We start from the raw sequence: 19,411 nt of genomic DNA, 5'->3' as shown, positions 1-19,411 counted from the left end.
TGTTCTAAAGATAATGTCAAAAGGTATTGGGGTAAATTCAAATCTCTACTTACGACAAATTTCTGCCTCCCTTTTCCAGTCGGCCACGCTTCCTCCAGCTGAACGGCAAGCTGCCGCATAACTCTCCGCGCTGTCACATAGCAAATCATCATCGGGAAGGGTCTCGCACAGATCGTACAAACAAGACTCGTGATAAGGTCCAGGATCCACATAATCGTGGCAAGGTGCAAATGGGCCTAGACATAGCAAAAATCAAGCAAAACTCCAATCAAAGCCACGCTTTTCGGGAATAGTGTTTGGATATGGCAAATCGCGTCCGACACGTTTGCAGAGCCAGAACAAGTTAGAGTGTGGTACCAGACTGCACGTCCGTCAGACCCACCTGTTTCGTCCATCAGTATGTAGCAGAGATCAGCAGCTTGGCGATAGCGCTCAGACTCCTCAAGACAAGGCTGTGGGTCAACCGGCGGCTCGCACTCCACCTTGTCTATAGCCCAGCTATGGCCAAAATCGTTGCGATGTTTAACCTGGGTGTTGGAAGACATTGTTTGGGGATTAAAGTCCAACACTAGGAAGGACTGAAAGGTCGCCCATGCTACCAAGACTCAACAAATACCACAAAGAGCAGATGAAATAGTCTTACCAGTGATCCGTCAGGCAGCCTGTAATCATTCTCTCGATCTCCGTCGAAGGTACCGCAAAGGCCGCATGTTCTGTTCCAGTACGTCTCTGGAACTGTTACCAAAACGATGGACTTGCCATTCCACTGAATCTCAAGGTTGAAACTCGTCGTCAGCAACTGAAAGATATTCAAACAGCAAGATGTGACCGTCAGTCTATAATCATCACCAAATGCTGACCTGTGTTCTGGAAACAGGTTGAACGCTTGTCCTTTGTGTCACCGGGCTCTTCCCACGTGACCAAACTCATTTCAGTCCCCGAACGACAGTTCTACATAGACACAACCTCAGCGATGTGTGGAAATCGCTTGCCAGTGTTGAGAGTGGAGGCATGACTTACCAATTCCTTTCCTGATTTTCGAATGCTGACTCCATTCAAATCCAGAACTGGTAGTGACACAGCTACGTCGTCAATTCGAACCTCTCGTTGCTGCAGTAAAGCGTACCGTCTGCCTCCAAACTCTAGGACAACCTCTCGCGTGAAGGAAACACGCTCCGAGGGCTTTCTTTTCAGGTTTTTCGCAATCACGTGGAATGACGGGAGGCCAGACGTGTTCCAACAGTCCCTGACAAGTGTATATTCACATTCGCCTTGGAAATCGTACTCCACGCCGTCAAAGGTGACGTAGTGAGGATCTCCCCAGGCCCTGCACACTCCGGAGTCTGTGTGAAAATCAAGTCAAAGGCCATTGGGAGCTGTAGCTATCAGAATAAAAAGCTTTCACAGCATCGCTTACTACTCTGACAAATAAGTATGAACTAGTCTCATCAGGTCGACCTACCTCTTTGACAGGTCAATCCATCTCCAAGGTATCCTTCTTTGCAGTAACAGTTGCGGACACCGTTCTTGACATCGCACCTGGCCGATTCGTCACATTCCATACTAATGCATTGCGCTTGGCCCTCCTCACCACAAAGGCACTTTTGGCTGCAGTCAGGAGCAACCCATTCTCCACCATTCTGCGTGCACGAAAGCAATGGGATCCGAATCAATTGGTAACACCTCTTGCAACTCCTAGGACACTGATTTGATGCAAATGCTTTCCAGCATATAAGATTTACTCATTTGAAAGACAGAAAGGTGGGCCATGGCAGAAAAGTGCACAGGTAAAATTGAATGGATGTTTTGGTTAACTCTCACCGGAAGGTAGGTCACTCCATCTGCCAGGAGACAACCGCATTCAGAAGGCTGGATACAACGATCTCCTTCGAGGAGCAGGCCATCCGGACAACGGCAGGTTTCGATGCAAGTCTGCTGGCAGTCAGCATTTCCTTGACGTTCCTGGCAGTTAGCTGGACACGCTGTACCACAAGCCTCGTATATCAGCTCGCTGGGGCACTCCAGCTCTGTCGATTCGGAAGAAAGTTATGCCCCTTACTTGGGATATTCACCGGTTCCACAGGCGCTCAAATCGTCTGTTTCATTATTTGTTCTAAAGATAATGTCAAAAGGTATTGGGGTAAATTCAAATCTCTACTTACGACAAATTTCTGCCTCCCTTTTCCAGTCGGCCACGCTTCCTCCAGCTGAACGGCAAGCTGCCGCATAACTCTCCGCGCTGTCACATAGCAAATCATCATCGGGAAGGGTCTCGCACAGATCGTACAAACAAGACTCGTGATAAGGTCCAGGATCCACATAATCGTGGCAAGGTGCAAATGGGCCTAGACATAGCAAAAATCAAGCAAAACTCCAATCAAAGCCACGCTTTTCGGGAATAGTGTTTGGATATGGCAAATCGCGTCCGACACGTTTGCAGAGCCAGAACAAGTTAGAGTGTGGTACCAGACTGCACGTCCGTCAGACCCACCTGTTTCGTCCATCAGTATGTAGCAGAGATCAGCAGCTTGGCGATAGCGCTCAGACTCCTCAAGACAAGGCTGTGGGTCAACCGGCGGCTCGCACTCCACCTTGTCTATAGCCCAGCTATGGCCAAAATCGTTGCGATGTTTAACCTGGGTGTTGGAAGACATTGTTTGGGGATTAAAGTCCAACACTAGGAAGGACTGAAAGGTCGCCCATGCTACCAAGACTCAACAAATACCACAAAGAGCAGATGAAATAGTCTTACCAGTGATCCGTCAGGCAGCCTGTAATCATTCTCTCGATCTCCGTCGAAGGTACCGCAAAGGCCGCATGTTCTGTTCCAGTACGTCTCTGGAACTGTTACCAAAACGATGGACTTGCCATTCCACTGAATCTCAAGGTTGAAACTCGTCGTCAGCAACTGAAAGATATTCAAACAGCAAGATGTGACCGTCAGTCTATAATCATCACCAAATGCTGACCTGTGTTCTGGAAACAGGTTGAACGCTTGTCCTTTGTGTCACCGGGCTCTTCCCACGTGACCAAACTCATTTCAGTCCCCGAACGACAGTTCTACATAGACACAACCTCAGCGATGTGTGGAAATCGCTTGCCAGTGTTGAGAGTGGAGGCATGACTTACCAATTCCTTTCCTGATTTTCGAATGCTGACTCCATTCAAATCCAGAACTGGTAGTGACACAGCTACGTCGTCAATTCGAACCTCTCGTTGCTGCAGTAAAGCGTACCGTCTGCCTCCAAACTCTAGGACAACCTCTCGCGTGAAGGAAACACGCTCCGAGGGCTTTCTTTTCAGGTTTTTCGCAATCACGTGGAATGACGGGAGGCCAGACGTGTTCCAACAGTCCCTGACAAGTGTATATTCACATTCGCCTTGGAAATCGTACTCCACGCCGTCAAAGGTGACGTAGTGAGGATCTCCCCAGGCCCTGCACACTCCGGAGTCTGTGTGAAAATCAAGTCAAAGGCCATTGGGAGCTGTAGCTATCAGAATAAAAAGCTTTCACAGCATCGCTTACTACTCTGACAAATAAGTATGAACTAGTCTCATCAGGTCGACCTACCTCTTTGACAGGTCAATCCATCTCCAAGGTATCCTTCTTTGCAGTAACAGTTGCGGACACCGTTCTTGACATCGCACCTGGCCGATTCGTCACATTCCATACTAATGCATTGCGCTTGGCCCTCCTCACCACAAAGGCACTTTTGGCTGCAGTCAGGAGCAACCCATTCTCCACCATTCTGCGTGCACGAAAGCAATGGGATCCGAATCAATTGGTAACACCTCTTGCAACTCCTAGGACACTGATTTGATGCAAATGCTTTCCAGCATATAAGATTTACTCATTTGAAAGACAGAAAGGTGGGCCATGGCAGAAAAGTGCACAGGTAAAATTGAATGGATGTTTTGGTTAACTCTCACCGGAAGGTAGGTCACTCCATCTGCCAGGAGACAACCGCATTCAGAAGGCTGGATACAACGATCTCCTTCGAGGAGCAGGCCATCCGGACAACGGCAGGTTTCGATGCAAGTCTGCTGGCAGTCAGCATTTCCTTGACGTTCCTGGCAGTTAGCTGGACACGCTGTACCACAAGCCTCGTATATCAGCTCGCTGGGGCACTCCAGCTCTGTCGATTCGGAAGAAAGTTATGCCCCTTACTTGGGATATTCACCGGTTCCACAGGCGCTCAAATCGTCTGTTTCATTATTTGTTCTAAAGATAATGTCAAAAGGTATTGGGGTAAATTCAAATCTCTACTTACGACAAATTTCTGCCTCCCTTTTCCAGTCGGCCACGCTTCCTCCAGCTGAACGGCAAGCTGCCGCATAACTCTCCGCGCTGTCACATAGCAAATCATCATCGGGAAGGGTCTCGCACAGATCGTACAAACAAGACTCGTGATAAGGTCCAGGATCCACATAATCGTGGCAAGGTGCAAATGGGCCTAGACATAGCAAAAATCAAGCAAAACTCCAATCAAAGCCACGCTTTTCGGGAATAGTGTTTGGATATGGCAAATCGCGTCCGACACGTTTGCAGAGCCAGAACAAGTTAGAGTGTGGTACCAGACTGCACGTCCGTCAGACCCACCTGTTTCGTCAATCAGTATGTAGCAGAGATCAGCAGCTTGGCGATAGCGCTCAGACTCCTCAAGACAAGGCTGTGGGTCAACCGGCGGCTCGCACTCCACCTTGTCTATAGCCCAGCTATGGCCAAAATCGTTGCGATGTTTAACCTGGGTGTTGGAAGACATTGTTTGGGGATTAAAGTCCAACACTAGGAAGGACTGAAAGGTCGCCCATGCTACCAAGACTCAACAAATACCACAAAGAGCAGATGAAATAGTCTTACCAGTGATCCGTCAGGCAGCCTGTAATCATTCTCTCGATCTCCGTCGAAGGTACCGCAAAGGCCGCATGTTCTGTTCCAGTACGTCTCTGGAACTGTTACCAAAACGATGGACTTGCCATTCCACTGAATCTCAAGGTTGAAACTCGTCGTCAGCAACTGAAAGATATTCAAACAGCAAGATGTGACCGTCAGTCTATAATCATCACCAAATGCTGACCTGTGTTCTGGAAACAGGTTGAACGCTTGTCCTTTGTGTCACCGGGCTCTTCCCACGTGACCAAACTCATTTCAGTCCCCGAACGACAGTTCTACATAGACACAACCTCAGCGATGTGTGGAAATCGCTTGCCAGTGTTGAGAGTGGAGGCATGACTTACCAATTCCTTTCCTGATTTTCGAATGCTGACTCCATTCAAATCCAGAACTGGTAGTGACACAGCTACGTCGTCAATTCGAACCTCTCGTTGCTGCAGTAAAGCGTACCGTCTGCCTCCAAACTCTAGGACAACCTCTCGCGTGAAGGAAACACGCTCCGAGGGCTTTCTTTTCAGGTTTTTCGCAATCACGTGGAATGACGGGAGGCCAGACGTGTTCCAACAGTCCCTGACAAGTGTATATTCACATTCGCCTTGGAAATCGTACTCCACGCCGTCAAAGGTGACGTAGTGAGGATCTCCCCAGGCCCTGCACACTCCGGAGTCTGTGTGGAAATCAAGTCAAAGGCCATTGGGAGCTGTAGCTATCAGAATAAAAAGCTTTCACAGCATCGCTTACTACTCTGACAAATAAGTATGAACTAGTCTCATCAGGTCGACCTACCTCTTTGACAGGTCAATCCATCTCCAAGGTATCCTTCTTTGCAGTAACAGTTGCGGACACCGTTCTTGACATCGCACCTGGCCGATTCGTCACATTCCATACTAATGCATTGCGCTTGGCCCTCCTCACCACAAAGGCACTTTTGGCTGCAGTCAGGAGCAACCCATTCTCCACCATTCTGCGTGCACGAAAGCAATGGGATCCGAATCAATTGGTAACACCTCTTGCAACTCCTAGGACACTGATTTGATGCAAATGCTTTCCAGCATATAAGATTTACTCATTTGAAAGACAGAAAGGTGGGCCATGGCAGAAAAGTGCACAGGTAAAATTGAATGGATGTTTTGGTTAACTCTCACCGGAAGGTAGGTCACTCCATCTGCCAGGAGACAACCGCATTCAGAAGGCTGGATACAACGATCTCCTTCGAGGAGCAGGCCATCCGGACAACGGCAGGTTTCGATGCAAGTCTGCTGGCAGTCAGCATTTCCTTGACGTTCCTGGCAGTTAGCTGGACACGCTGTACCACAAGCCTCGTATATCAGCTCGCTGGGGCACTCCAGCTCTGTCGATTCGGAAGAAAGTTATGCCCCTTACTTGGGATATTCACCGGTTCCACAGGCGCTCAAATCGTCTGTTTCATTATTTGTTCTAAAGATAATGTCAAAAGGTATTGGGGTAAATTCAAATCTCTACTTACGACAAATTTCTGCCTCCCTTTTCCAGTCGGCCACGCTTCCTCCAGCTGAACGGCAAGCTGCCGCATAACTCTCCGCGCTGTCACATAGCAAATCATCATCGGGAAGGGTCTCGCACAGATCGTACAAACAAGACTCGTGATAAGGTCCAGGATCCACATAATCGTGGCAAGGTGCAAATGGGCCTAGACATAGCAAAAATCAAGCAAAACTCCAATCAAAGCCACGCTTTTCGGGAATAGTGTTTGGATATGGCAAATCGCGTCCGACACGTTTGCAGAGCCAGAACAAGTTAGAGTGTGGTACCAGACTGCACGTCCGTCAGACCCACCTGTTTCGTCCATCAGTATGTAGCAGAGATCAGCAGCTTGGCGATAGCGCTCAGACTCCTCAAGACAAGGCTGTGGGTCAACCGGCGGCTCGCACTCCACCTTGTCTATAGCCCAGCTATGGCCAAAATCGTTGCGATGTTTAACCTGGGTGTTGGAAGACATTGTTTGGGGATTAAAGTCCAACACTAGGAAGGACTGAAAGGTCGCCCATGCTACCAAGACTCAACAAATACCACAAAGAGCAGATGAAATAGTCTTACCAGTGATCCGTCAGGCAGCCTGTAATCATTCTCTCGATCTCCGTCGAAGGTACCGCAAAGGCCGCATGTTCTGTTCCAGTACGTCTCTGGAACTGTTACCAAAACGATGGACTTGCCATTCCACTGAATCTCAAGGTTGAAACTCGTCGTCAGCAACTGAAAGATATTCAAACAGCAAGATGTGACCGTCAGTCTATAATCATCACCAAATGCTGACCTGTGTTCTGGAAACAGGTTGAACGCTTGTCCTTTGTGTCACCGGGCTCTTCCCACGTGACCAAACTCATTTCAGTCCCCGAACGACAGTTCTACATAGACACAACCTCAGCGATGTGTGGAAATCGCTTGCCAGTGTTGAGAGTGGAGGCATGACTTACCAATTCCTTTCCTGATTTTCGAATGCTGACTCCATTCAAATCCAGAACTGGTAGTGACACAGCTACGTCGTCAATTCGAACCTCTCGTTGCTGCAGTAAAGCGTACCGTCTGCCTCCAAACTCTAGGACAACCTCTCGCGTGAAGGAAACACGCTCCGAGGGCTTTCTTTTCAGGTTTTTCGCAATCACGTGGAATGACGGGAGGCCAGACGTGTTCCAACAGTCCCTGACAAGTGTATATTCACATTCGCCTTGGAAATCGTACTCCACGCCGTCAAAGGTGACGTAGTGAGGATCTCCCCAGGCCCTGCACACTCCGGAGTCTGTGTGGAAATCAAGTCAAAGGCCATTGGGAGCTGTAGCTATCAGAATAAAAAGCTTTCACAGCATCGCTTACTACTCTGACAAATAAGTATGAACTAGTCTCATCAGGTCGACCTACCTCTTTGACAGGTCAATCCATCTCCAAGGTATCCTTCTTTGCAGTAACAGTTGCGGACACCGTTCTTGACATCGCACCTGGCCGATTCGTCACATTCCATACTAATGCATTGCGCTTGGCCCTCCTCACCACAAAGGCACTTTTGGCTGCAGTCAGGAGCAACCCATTCTCCACCATTCTGCGTGCACGAAAGCAATGGGATCCGAATCAATTGGTAACACCTCTTGCAACTCCTAGGACACTGATTTGATGCAAATGCTTTCCAGCATATAAGATTTACTCATTTGAAAGACAGAAAGGTGGGCCATGGCAGAAAAGTGCACAGGTAAAATTGAATGGATGTTTTGGTTAACTCTCACCGGAAGGTAGGTCACTCCATCTGCCAGGAGACAACCGCATTCAGAAGGCTGGATACAACGATCTCCTTCGAGGAGCAGGCCATCCGGACAACGGCAGGTTTCGATGCAAGTCTGCTGGCAGTCAGCATTTCCTTGACGTTCCTGGCAGTTAGCTGGACACGCTGTACCACAAGCCTCGTATATCAGCTCGCTGGGGCACTCCAGCTCTGTCGATTCGGAAGAAAGTTATGCCCCTTACTTGGGATATTCACCGGTTCCACAGGCGCTCAAATCGTCTGTTTCATTATTTGTTCTAAAGATAATGTCAAAAGGTATTGGGGTAAATTCAAATCTCTACTTACGACAAATTTCTGCCTCCCTTTTCCAGTCGGCCACGCTTCCTCCAGCTGAACGGCAAGCTGCCGCATAACTCTCCGCGCTGTCACATAGCAAATCATCATCGGGAAGGGTCTCGCACAGATCGTACAAACAAGACTCGTGATAAGGTCCAGGATCCACATAATCGTGGCAAGGTGCAAATGGGCCTAGACATAGCAAAAATCAAGCAAAACTCCAATCAAAGCCACGCTTTTCGGGAATAGTGTTTGGATATGGCAAATCGCGTCCGACACGTTTGCAGAGCCAGAACAAGTTAGAGTGTGGTACCAGACTGCACGTCCGTCAGACCCACCTGTTTCGTCAATCAGTATGTAGCAGAGATCAGCAGCTTGGCGATAGCGCTCAGACTCCTCAAGACAAGGCTGTGGGTCAACCGGCGGCTCGCACTCCACCTTGTCTATAGCCCAGCTATGGCCAAAATCGTTGCGATGTTTAACCTGGGTGTTGGAAGACATTGTTTGGGGATTAAAGTCCAACACTAGGAAGGACTGAAAGGTCGCCCATGCTACCAAGACTCAACAAATACCACAAAGAGCAGATGAAATAGTCTTACCAGTGATCCGTCAGGCAGCCTGTAATCATTCTCTCGATCTCCGTCGAAGGTACCGCAAAGGCCGCATGTTCTGTTCCAGTACGTCTCTGGAACTGTTACCAAAACGATGGACTTGCCATTCCACTGAATCTCAAGGTTGAAACTCGTCGTCAGCAACTGAAAGATATTCAAACAGCAAGATGTGACCGTCAGTCTATAATCATCACCAAATGCTGACCTGTGTTCTGGAAACAGGTTGAACGCTTGTCCTTTGTGTCACCCGGCTCTTCCCACGTGACCAAACTCATTTCAGTCCCCGAACGACAGTTCTACATAGACACAACCTCAGCGATGTGTGGAAATCGCTTGCCAGTGTTGAGAGTGGAGGCATGACTTACCAATTCCTTTCCTGATTTTCGAATGCTGACTCCATTCAAATCCAGAACTGGTAGTGACACAGCTACGTCGTCAATTCGAACCTCTCGTTGCTGCAGTAAAGCGTACCGTCTGCCTCCAAACTCTAGGACAACCTCTCGCGTGAAGGAAACACGCTCCGAGGGCTTTCTTTTCAGGTTTTTCGCAATCACGTGGAATGACGGGAGGCCAGACGTGTTCCAACAGTCCCTGACAAGTGTATATTCACATTCGCCTTGGAAATCGTACTCCACGCCGTCAAAGGTGACGTAGTGAGGATCTCCCCAGGCCCTGCACACTCCGGAGTCTGTGTGGAAATCAAGTCAAAGGCCATTGGGAGCTGTAGCTATCAGAATAAAAAGCTTTCACAGCATCGCTTACTACTCTGACAAATAAGTATGAACTAGTCTCATCAGGTCGACCTACCTCTTTGACAGGTCAATCCATCTCCAAGGTATCCTTCTTTGCAGTAACAGTTGCGGACACCGTTCTTGACATCGCACCTGGCCGATTCGTCACATTCCATACTAATGCATTGCGCTTGGCCCTCCTCACCACAAAGGCACTTTTGGCTGCAGTCAGGAGCAACCCATTCTCCACCATTCTGCGTGCACGAAAGCAATGGGATCCGAATCAATTGGTAACACCTCTTGCAACTCCTAGGACACTGATTTGATGCAAATGCTTTCCAGCATATAAGATTTACTCATTTGAAAGACAGAAAGGTGGGCCATGGCAGAAAAGTGCACAGGTAAAATTGAATGGATGTTTTGGTTAACTCTCACCGGAAGGTAGGTCACTCCATCTGCCAGGAGACAACCGCATTCAGAAGGCTGGATACAACGATCTCCTTCGAGGAGCAGGCCATCCGGACAACGGCAGGTTTCGATGCAAGTCTGCTGGCAGTCAGCATTTCCTTGACGTTCCTGGCAGTTAGCTGGACACGCTGTACCACAAGCCTCGTATATCAGCTCGCTGGGGCACTCCAGCTCTGTCGATTCGGAAGAAAGTTATGCCCCTTACTTGGGATATTCACCGGTTCCACAGGCGCTCAAATCGTCTGTTTCATTATTTGTTCTAAAGATAATGTCAAAAGGTATTGGGGTAAATTCAAATCTCTACTTACGACAAATTTCTGCCTCCCTTTTCCAGTCGGCCACGCTTCCTCCAGCTGAACGGCAAGCTGCCGCATAACTCTCCGCGCTGTCACATAGCAAATCATCATCGGGAAGGGTCTCGCACAGATCGTACAAACAAGACTCGTGATAAGGTCCAGGATCCACATAATCGTGGCAAGGTGCAAATGGGCCTAGACATAGCAAAAATCAAGCAAAACTCCAATCAAAGCCACGCTTTTCGGGAATAGTGTTTGGATATGGCAAATCGCGTCCGACACGTTTGCAGAGCCAGAACAAGTTAGAGTGTGGTACCAGACTGCACGTCCGTCAGACCCACCTGTTTCGTCCATCAGTATGTAGCAGAGATCAGCAGCTTGGCGATAGCGCTCAGACTCCTCAAGACAAGGCTGTGGGTCAACCGGCGGCTCGCACTCCACCTTGTCTATAGCCCAGCTATGGCCAAAATCGTTGCGATGTTTAACCTGGGTGTTGGAAGACATTGTTTGGGGATTAAAGTCCAACACTAGGAAGGACTGAAAGGTCGCCCATGCTACCAAGACTCAACAAATACCACAAAGAGCAGATGAAATAGTCTTACCAGTGATCCGTCAGGCAGCCTGTAATCATTCTCTCGATCTCCGTCGAAGGTACCGCAAAGGCCGCATGTTCTGTTCCAGTACGTCTCTGGAACTGTTACCAAAACGATGGACTTGCCATTCCACTGAATCTCAAGGTTGAAACTCGTCGTCAGCAACTGAAAGATATTCAAACAGCAAGATGTGACCGTCAGTCTATAATCATCACCAAATGCTGACCTGTGTTCTGGAAACAGGTTGAACGCTTGTCCTTTGTGTCACCGGGCTCTTCCCACGTGACCAAACTCATTTCAGTCCCCGAACGACAGTTCTACATAGACACAACCTCAGCGATGTGTGGAAATCGCTTGCCAGTGTTGAGAGTGGAGGCATGACTTACCAATTCCTTTCCTGATTTTCGAATGCTGACTCCATTCAAATCCAGAACTGGTAGTGACACAGCTACGTCGTCAATTCGAACCTCTCGTTGCTGCAGTAAAGCGTACCGTCTGCCTCCAAACTCTAGGACAACCTCTCGCGTGAAGGAAACACGCTCCGAGGGCTTTCTTTTCAGGTTTTTCGCAATCACGTGGAATGACGGGAGGCCAGACGTGTTCCAACAGTCCCTGACAAGTGTATATTCACATTCGCCTTGGAAATCGTACTCCACGCCGTCAAAGGTGACGTAGTGAGGATCTCCCCAGGCCCTGCACACTCCGGAGTCTGTGTGGAAATCAAGTCAAAGGCCATTGGGAGCTGTAGCTATCAGAATAAAAAGCTTTCACAGCATCGCTTACTACTCTGACAAATAAGTATGAACTAGTCTCATCAGGTCGACCTACCTCTTTGACAGGTCAATCCATCTCCAAGGTATCCTTCTTTGCAGTAACAGTTGCGGACACCGTTCTTGACATCGCACCTGGCCGATTCGTCACATTCCATACTAATGCATTGCGCTTGGCCCTCCTCACCACAAAGGCACTTTTGGCTGCAGTCAGGAGCAACCCATTCTCCACCATTCTGCGTGCACGAAAGCAATGGGATCCGAATCAATTGGTAACACCTCTTGCAACTCCTAGGACACTGATTTGATGCAAATGCTTTCCAGCATATAAGATTTACTCATTTGAAAGACAGAAAGGTGGGCCATGGCAGAAAAGTGCACAGGTAAAATTGAATGGATGTTTTGGTTAACTCTCACCGGAAGGTAGGTCACTCCATCTGCCAGGAGACAACCGCATTCAGAAGGCTGGATACAACGATCTCCTTCGAGGAGCAGGCCATCCGGACAACGGCAGGTTTCGATGCAAGTCTGCTGGCAGTCAGCATTTCCTTGACGTTCCTGGCAGTTAGCTGGACACGCTGTACCACAAGCCTCGTATATCAGCTCGCTGGGGCACTCCAGCTCTGTCGATTCGGAAGAAAGTTATGCCCCTTACTTGGGATATTCACCGGTTCCACAGGCGCTCAAATCGTCTGTTTCATTATTTGTTCTAAAGATAATGTCAAAAGGTATTGGGGTAAATTCAAATCTCTACTTACGACAAATTTCTGCCTCCCTTTTCCAGTCGGCCACGCTTCCTCCAGCTGAACGGCAAGCTGCCGCATAACTCTCCGCGCTGTCACATAGCAAATCATCATCGGGAAGGGTCTCGCACAGATCGTACAAACAAGACTCGTGATAAGGTCCAGGATCCACATAATCGTGGCAAGGTGCAAATGGGCCTAGACATAGCAAAAATCAAGCAAAACTCCAATCAAAGCCACGCTTTTCGGGAATAGTGTTTGGATATGGCAAATCGCGTCCGACACGTTTGCAGAGCCAGAACAAGTTAGAGTGTGGTACCAGACTGCACGTCCGTCAGACCCACCTGTTTCGTCCATCAGTATGTAGCAGAGATCAGCAGCTTGGCGATAGCGCTCAGACTCCTCAAGACAAGGCTGTGGGTCAACCGGCGGCTCGCACTCCACCTTGTCTATAGCCCAGCTATGGCCAAAATCGTTGCGATGTTTAACCTGGGTGTTGGAAGACATTGTTTGGGGATTAAAGTCCAACACTAGGAAGGACTGAAAGGTCGCCCATGCTACCAAGACTCAACAAATACCACAAAGAGCAGATGAAATAGTCTTACCAGTGATCCGTCAGGCAGCCTGTAATCATTCTCTCGATCTCCGTCGAAGGTACCGCAAAGGCCGCATGTTCTGTTCCAGTACGTCTCTGGAACTGTTACCAAAACGATGGACTTGCCATTCCACTGAATCTCAAGGTTGAAACTCGTCGTCAGCAACTGAAAGATATTCAAACAGCAAGATGTGACCGTCAGTCTATAATCATCACCAAATGCTGACCTGTGTTCTGGAAACAGGTTGAACGCTTGTCCTTTGTGTCACCGGGCTCTTCCCACGTGACCAAACTCATTTCAGTCCCCGAACGACAGTTCTACATAGACACAACCTCAGCGATGTGTGGAAATCGCTTGCCAGTGTTGAGAGTGGAGGCATGACTTACCAATTCCTTTCCTGATTTTCGAATGCTGACTCCATTCAAATCCAGAACTGGTAGTGACACAGCTACGTCGTCAATTCGAACCTCTCGTTGCTGCAGTAAAGCGTACCGTCTGCCTCCAAACTCTAGGACAACCTCTCGCGTGAAGGAAACACGCTCCGAGGGCTTTCTTTTCAGGTTTTTCGCAATCACGTGGAATGACGGGAGGCCAGACGTGTTCCAACAGTCCCTGACAAGTGTATATTCACATTCGCCTTGGAAATCGTACTCCACGCCGTCAAAGGTGACGTAGTGAGGATCTCCCCAGGCCCTGCACACTCCGGCATCTGTGTGAAAATCAAATTAATGGCGAATGAGAATTGTAGCGTTTGGATCAAGGAGTGTCATTACATTGGTTAGAGTCACTTTTCTCAAACAGAAATTAGGCTCATTAGCTGAAAAGCTTGTGTTGACTTTTACTTTGATAAGTTGGTCATCATTAACTTACCTCGTTTGCACGTGAAACCGTCACCAGTAAATCCATTGTTGCAGTAGCAGTTACGAACTCCATCTTTGATGTCACAAGTCGCTTCTTCATGGCATTGCATCGTTGTACATATGCCACCACAAATGCATTTCTCTGTACAGTCGGGTGACACCCAGACTTCACCAAGCTACAACGATAGAAAATGTTGACAACACATCACTACAGATTGTAACAGAAATACCAGGGTTACTTTGAAGAGACTAATACATGTTTCAAAAAAGTAAAAATCAAACAGACCAAAAAAAAATGAACCCGTTTATTTTTATGTTAAGCGCCGCCAGACAAAAAATTCAAGCAAAATTTTACACTTTAAAAGACAACTGTGTACGTGAACTCACAGGTATGTAAGAGAGCCCGTTGTTTAAGATGCAACCACATTCTGATGGCTGGATGCAGCGATCACCTTCAAGGAGAAGACCGTCCGGGCAGCGGCAGATTTCTATGCAGGATTGGGAGCAATTTGGGTTGCCTTGAGGCTCTTGACAGGTGGCTGGACAAGCTGGACCACAGGAATCGTAGACCAGACCGTCTACACATTGCAACTCTGAAAATTTGAAAATTGAATTTTTCAACACTATTATAAAATCCCATAGCATATCATGTGCATTTAAGGAACCAAACACGAGCCATTAATATACCAATTTAGTGCCTCAGTGAAAAAAAATCGGGGAGACCATACTCCAAAGGAAAACTCCAAACTTACGACACTGTGGTGTTTGTGACTTCCATTCTCCAGGTCCGCCTCCAGCTTGCAGACAGGCTTGGGCATAACTTTCCAGACTGTCACACAAGAGTGAGTCTTCTGGGAGGGTAGCGCAGATATCGTAGAGACACGATTCGTGGTATGGAGTTGGATCGACGAAATCACGGCATGACGCGAAAGGTCCTGTTGAAAATACAAATGACAAGGATGATACTAATCTTAACAAGTAACTTTTTAAGAAAACGGTGGTGACCAAAACACAGAATTTCCACAAGCCAGCATTATTTTCTCAAACTTGCGGTGGAATTAATCTTTGACTTGAAAGACTTTCTTTATTTCAATCTAAATATTTATTCCATTTCAGGCTCATTTTCTCTCTATCAGTTTAAACAACTTCACTGAAACGTAGCACGGAATTTAAATTAAAACAACATGTGGGTTGGGTAAATTTCTTCTAAATGCTTATTCGTTCTTGCTTTCTTTGTAATGAAACACACAACATACCTGATCCTTCCAGGAGTATGTAACACAGGTCGTTAGCCTGTTCATACAAGTCGGGATTGTCGTCACAAGGGTTTGGGGTATCTGATTGAGGTTGACATTGTTCTGCATCAAGTGCCCAACTGTTGCCAAATTCAGTGGGACTTTCAACCTGTGAAGGAATACAACCAACTTGAAGAGTGGAGAGAGAATGCATCTTGAAGATAAAAAGAACCCCAAATCAAGTCATCATCAATCAAACAACACTTTCTGATATACTCCACCGAAAAAAAAACAAGGAAGTGTGATTTGCAAGTGCGACGTGAGCGTTCATCCTTACTATTAATCCATTAGGTTGTTTGTAATCGTTGGGTATCTCTCCATCAAACGTGCCACAGAGACCGCACGTCTTGTTCCAGTACTGGTATGGGATCTCCACTGAGACAGTGCTTGAGCCGTCCCAATGGATCACAAGCTGAAATTCGGTTGTAAGCACCTGTCAAAGAACCGAGAGCCATCAAAACAAAGCAGGTCAATCAGCAAGGACAAAATTAGACGACAGGCTACTGGAGTATAATAACATAATTTGTGCATGTTCTTGTGTTTCTCAATTTGTTGGTCTGAGCAAAACGTTATCTTAAATGACCTTCAGGAATGTTTAATAAAAATGTTCTGAGTCGAGGTTCTCACTAAATTTCGCCCGGAAATTCTGATATTGACTCCATCTGGACGCAGCACTGGCGGGGACACAGTGACCCCGTCCACACGAATCTCCTTCTGGTAACGAAGGGAGTACACCGTGCCCCTCAGTAGTAAAGTCACTTCTCGGGTAAAGGAGACCTTCTCCGAGGGCTTCCTCTTGGCATTCTTGACCACGACATGGAATGACTCGTCGTCAGAGGTGTTCTTGCAGTCCCTGACCAAAGTGTACTCACAGTCTCCTTGGAAGTCGTACTTAAGGCCATCGAACGTAATATAGTGTGGATCACCCCAGGCTGTGCATACTCCTGGAGCTGCAAAGACATAACAAATCGACATTAACCTGGCAACCTGGCAATTAATTAGCATGTAATGGCGATCGTAGGATGCTTACCACATGGCTCAATGAAACTTAGAGTTCACGCAAAATAGGTTCAGTCGTTAACTTCTTTGGCTCTATGATAGGTTTAATTAACACCAAACCTTGGTTAACTGTCAGAAAAAATCTTTGTCTCCCGACGACAACAGCTGAATTACTCACCCCTCTTGCAATTTCGGCCGTCTCCTGTGAAACCATCGATACAGTAGCAGTCACGGACACCACCCTTTGGGGTGCATGTTGCAAATTCGTGACAACCGTAATCTCTACAAGTAAGCTGTCCTCCGTCACAAACGCACTGACGCGAACAGTCTGTTTGTGTCCAAATTTCACCAGACTGAATGGTAGAGACAGGGAGAACTTGCATTAAAGGCGTGTAATTAGACTTCACCGTAAATAAAATGACAGTCATCAAAACTTGGTATTGCAGATACAAACTACCAAAGTCACAACCTTTTCTTTGAAAATAATCCTGGCACGAATTCTGTATTTGGTTTCCTACCGTGTGTCACAAATAAGGACATCATCAACATTAAGAAGCCCGTAAAGCTGAAGAATTTACATCGTGACCATCCATTCGAAACAAGGTCAAAGGTAACTTTATATGCTTAATTTAGTGGAACTTATGTGTTACCATGTTTTGCCCAACCGAGATAAAGAATCGACTGAAGTTGTGTCATAATAATTTCGGGTAGCCAATAATTTACTTCCACTTCCTTGGAAAGGTAAAATACATGCAATTTTTGTTCGCAACTCGAAGCAGCCAGTCACTTTATTTTATTTTACCAACCTGAAGGTAAATCCCATCCTCCACCACACATCCACACTGTGTTTCCACAATGCATCGACCACCGTCCAGGAGCGTACCATTGGGACATCTACACCCCTCAACACAGGGGCTGGTGCAGGTGAAAGAACTGTTCCTATTCACACAGGTAGGCGGGCAAGCGGTGGCGCAGGAGTCAAATACCTTACCATCCTCGCATTCCACAGCTGCAGTAAATTGATTTGAATCAGCCGATAAAGTTTTCCTCAACTCCGTAACTTATTGCCAGCTTTCTGTGAAATGTTTGAAATGCTTTCATGTGGTTTACCTTAGAGCTCGTTTGAATTTTGTATTCCCTACACTTGCCGTATTTTCAGCATTTCCGTTTTTAAAAACTTATAATACTACGTTTGCTGTTATAAAGTACAATCACTCATTGAAAATCTCCATACACGTATAGCCGTCACCAAATTTAAAAGAAAGAGGCAATAAACATTTTTTTGAAATATTTCGTACAATACTTGGGAATTTGAACCAACGCACTATTTTCTCGAATAAAGACAAGCGTTGTCCTCCATTTCGTTACAGCCTTTACCAAACTACAGGTCGATACACACAAAGTGGGACAAATCTGTCACTTTCCTTTACAAAGCTGGTGTCCAACACTTCAACCTACCACACTGTGTTCTTGCTGCTCTCCAATCTCCAGGTGATCCGCCAGCGGCCCGGCAAGTGTCTGCATAGCTGCCCAGACTATCACACATCAAACTATCATCCGGAAGCGTGACGCACAGATCGTACAAGCAAGAATCGTAGAAAGGCGAAGGGTCCACGTAGTCAAAACAAGATGTAAAAGGTCCTAGACAAAAATAATTTCAAAAATATTTTCAATAACTTGTAGGTTAGTTCTCTTTAAATGATTTTTCTTGCCCTGCCCTTCTCTGGAGGAGTTTAAGTAGGTATTTGCATTTTCTGACCGACCACCCAGACTTCCTCTTAGGCCTATGGACTTTAATATCGGACTTACCTGCTTCCTGTATTAACGTGTAGCACAAATCTGTTGCTTCCAAAAATGTTTCCGAAGTTTCATCATCACAAGGATTAGGTACTTCGGGTGTGACGTCACATTCATCTCCATTAACCACCCAACTGTTTCCAAATTGGTATTCGCTCGACGTCTAACAAATAACAGAACACACTTAATATATAAAAATTTCATGTCGGCATGAATTTGCTCAATCTACTTTGGGATAGGGTGTTATAATATGATATCATGTTTGTGGGGGATGGGGAAACCACTTTTCCAAGTGGGGGGATACTATATCAATTGTCTCCCCCCCCCACTTTTTTCCAAAACCTAAATGAAAATGTATACCTTTACACATGTATGTAAAATCAAGAAGAAATTTTACTTTAAACTTAAATAAATGTTGCAAAAGCATTCGTTAAAATCTGGCTAAAATAGCCCAAAATTGTCTGAGATTACAACACAAAACATCAATACTCCAAACTTTTTCAAATTTCTCCAAAATAAGCCGCTCAGGGCGTCGCGCCCACATTTAATCCGATCAGGGTTATGTCCCTCACACTTTTCAAAACGTATTGACGCCCTTGAATGAAACTCTTGAATTCTACAAACAGAGAGGAGCAACACCTCCTAAACTCTATAAAAGTGTCTGTAGATTTATGAATCTAAAAAGAGCAAGTTTCCTGCCAAGATGGAAACGGAACCAATCGAGTTGCATTCATATATGTTAACTCTTTTATTTAAAGTAGGCTTTAAAAAGCTTACAGGTAACTCTTGTTTTTTAGAAAAAATGGGATTCTTTGATTTGATCCTTACAACTGTTCCGTTTGGTGTTGTCAGTTCGTTGCTCAGATCTCCATCAAATGTCCCGCACAGGCCACAAGTTCTATTCCAGTAAGTAGCAGGGACGGTGATTTCTGTGGTATATCCCCGGTCATATTTGATAATCAACTGAAAGTCAGTGGCCATTTCCTGAGATTAAAGAAGTAATAAGACATTATTGTGCAGGAAATTACAATGAATGTATAAATGGTCAGCAACAGGGTCAGTATACTGTGAAGCATGGAAGAGTGAATTCAAAGTACAAAAGAAGTGTAACATTTCATTGACTGAATGTATTTAAAACTCAGAAAAGAATGTCCTTAAAAATATATGTACGT

General features: G+C 46.5%; 1 protein-coding gene across 1 annotated transcript in view; it reads right to left on the bottom strand.

Moving 5' to 3' along the window:
- The window catches only part of LOC110989042 (IgGFc-binding protein-like), a 68,470-nt gene that overhangs the window by 27,913 nt on the left and 21,146 nt on the right, over positions 1–19,411 (bottom strand). Inside the window, exons 39-89 of the mRNA XM_087140766.1 lie at positions 19,068–19,223; positions 18,252–18,402; positions 17,901–18,083; positions 17,249–17,451; positions 16,621–16,795; positions 16,071–16,393; positions 15,721–15,876; positions 15,405–15,552; positions 14,901–15,083; positions 14,536–14,741; positions 14,159–14,324; positions 13,675–13,997; positions 13,298–13,453; positions 13,037–13,181; positions 12,708–12,890; positions 12,367–12,572; positions 12,008–12,185; positions 11,566–11,888; positions 11,189–11,344; positions 10,928–11,072; positions 10,599–10,781; positions 10,258–10,463; positions 9,899–10,076; positions 9,457–9,779; positions 9,080–9,235; positions 8,819–8,963; positions 8,490–8,672; positions 8,149–8,354; positions 7,790–7,967; positions 7,348–7,670; positions 6,971–7,126; positions 6,710–6,854; positions 6,381–6,563; positions 6,040–6,245; positions 5,681–5,858; positions 5,239–5,561; positions 4,862–5,017; positions 4,601–4,745; positions 4,272–4,454; positions 3,931–4,136; positions 3,572–3,749; positions 3,130–3,452; positions 2,753–2,908; positions 2,492–2,636; positions 2,163–2,345; positions 1,822–2,027; positions 1,463–1,640; positions 1,021–1,343; positions 644–799; positions 383–527; positions 54–236 (exon numbers count right to left, since the gene is read on the bottom strand). Of these exons, the coding sequence (XP_086996892.1) occupies positions 54–236; positions 383–527; positions 644–799; positions 1,021–1,343; positions 1,463–1,640; positions 1,822–2,027; positions 2,163–2,345; positions 2,492–2,636; positions 2,753–2,908; positions 3,130–3,452; positions 3,572–3,749; positions 3,931–4,136; positions 4,272–4,454; positions 4,601–4,745; positions 4,862–5,017; positions 5,239–5,561; positions 5,681–5,858; positions 6,040–6,245; positions 6,381–6,563; positions 6,710–6,854; positions 6,971–7,126; positions 7,348–7,670; positions 7,790–7,967; positions 8,149–8,354; positions 8,490–8,672; positions 8,819–8,963; positions 9,080–9,235; positions 9,457–9,779; positions 9,899–10,076; positions 10,258–10,463; positions 10,599–10,781; positions 10,928–11,072; positions 11,189–11,344; positions 11,566–11,888; positions 12,008–12,185; positions 12,367–12,572; positions 12,708–12,890; positions 13,037–13,181; positions 13,298–13,453; positions 13,675–13,997; positions 14,159–14,324; positions 14,536–14,741; positions 14,901–15,083; positions 15,405–15,552; positions 15,721–15,876; positions 16,071–16,393; positions 16,621–16,795; positions 17,249–17,451; positions 17,901–18,083; positions 18,252–18,402; positions 19,068–19,223 (10,003 nt within the window). The remainder of the gene's footprint in view (positions 1–53; positions 237–382; positions 528–643; positions 800–1,020; positions 1,344–1,462; positions 1,641–1,821; positions 2,028–2,162; positions 2,346–2,491; positions 2,637–2,752; positions 2,909–3,129; positions 3,453–3,571; positions 3,750–3,930; positions 4,137–4,271; positions 4,455–4,600; positions 4,746–4,861; positions 5,018–5,238; positions 5,562–5,680; positions 5,859–6,039; positions 6,246–6,380; positions 6,564–6,709; positions 6,855–6,970; positions 7,127–7,347; positions 7,671–7,789; positions 7,968–8,148; positions 8,355–8,489; positions 8,673–8,818; positions 8,964–9,079; positions 9,236–9,456; positions 9,780–9,898; positions 10,077–10,257; positions 10,464–10,598; positions 10,782–10,927; positions 11,073–11,188; positions 11,345–11,565; positions 11,889–12,007; positions 12,186–12,366; positions 12,573–12,707; positions 12,891–13,036; positions 13,182–13,297; positions 13,454–13,674; positions 13,998–14,158; positions 14,325–14,535; positions 14,742–14,900; positions 15,084–15,404; positions 15,553–15,720; positions 15,877–16,070; positions 16,394–16,620; positions 16,796–17,248; positions 17,452–17,900; positions 18,084–18,251; positions 18,403–19,067; positions 19,224–19,411) is intronic.

Source organism: Acanthaster planci, linkage group LG09, assembly GCF_054643075.1.
Source record: "Acanthaster planci isolate LZ-2023a linkage group LG09, COTS_SCS, whole genome shotgun sequence".
Classification (NCBI taxonomy): Eukaryota; Metazoa; Echinodermata; class Asteroidea; order Valvatida; family Acanthasteridae; genus Acanthaster; species Acanthaster planci.
This window is presented reverse-complemented; position numbering and strand designations above follow the sequence as displayed.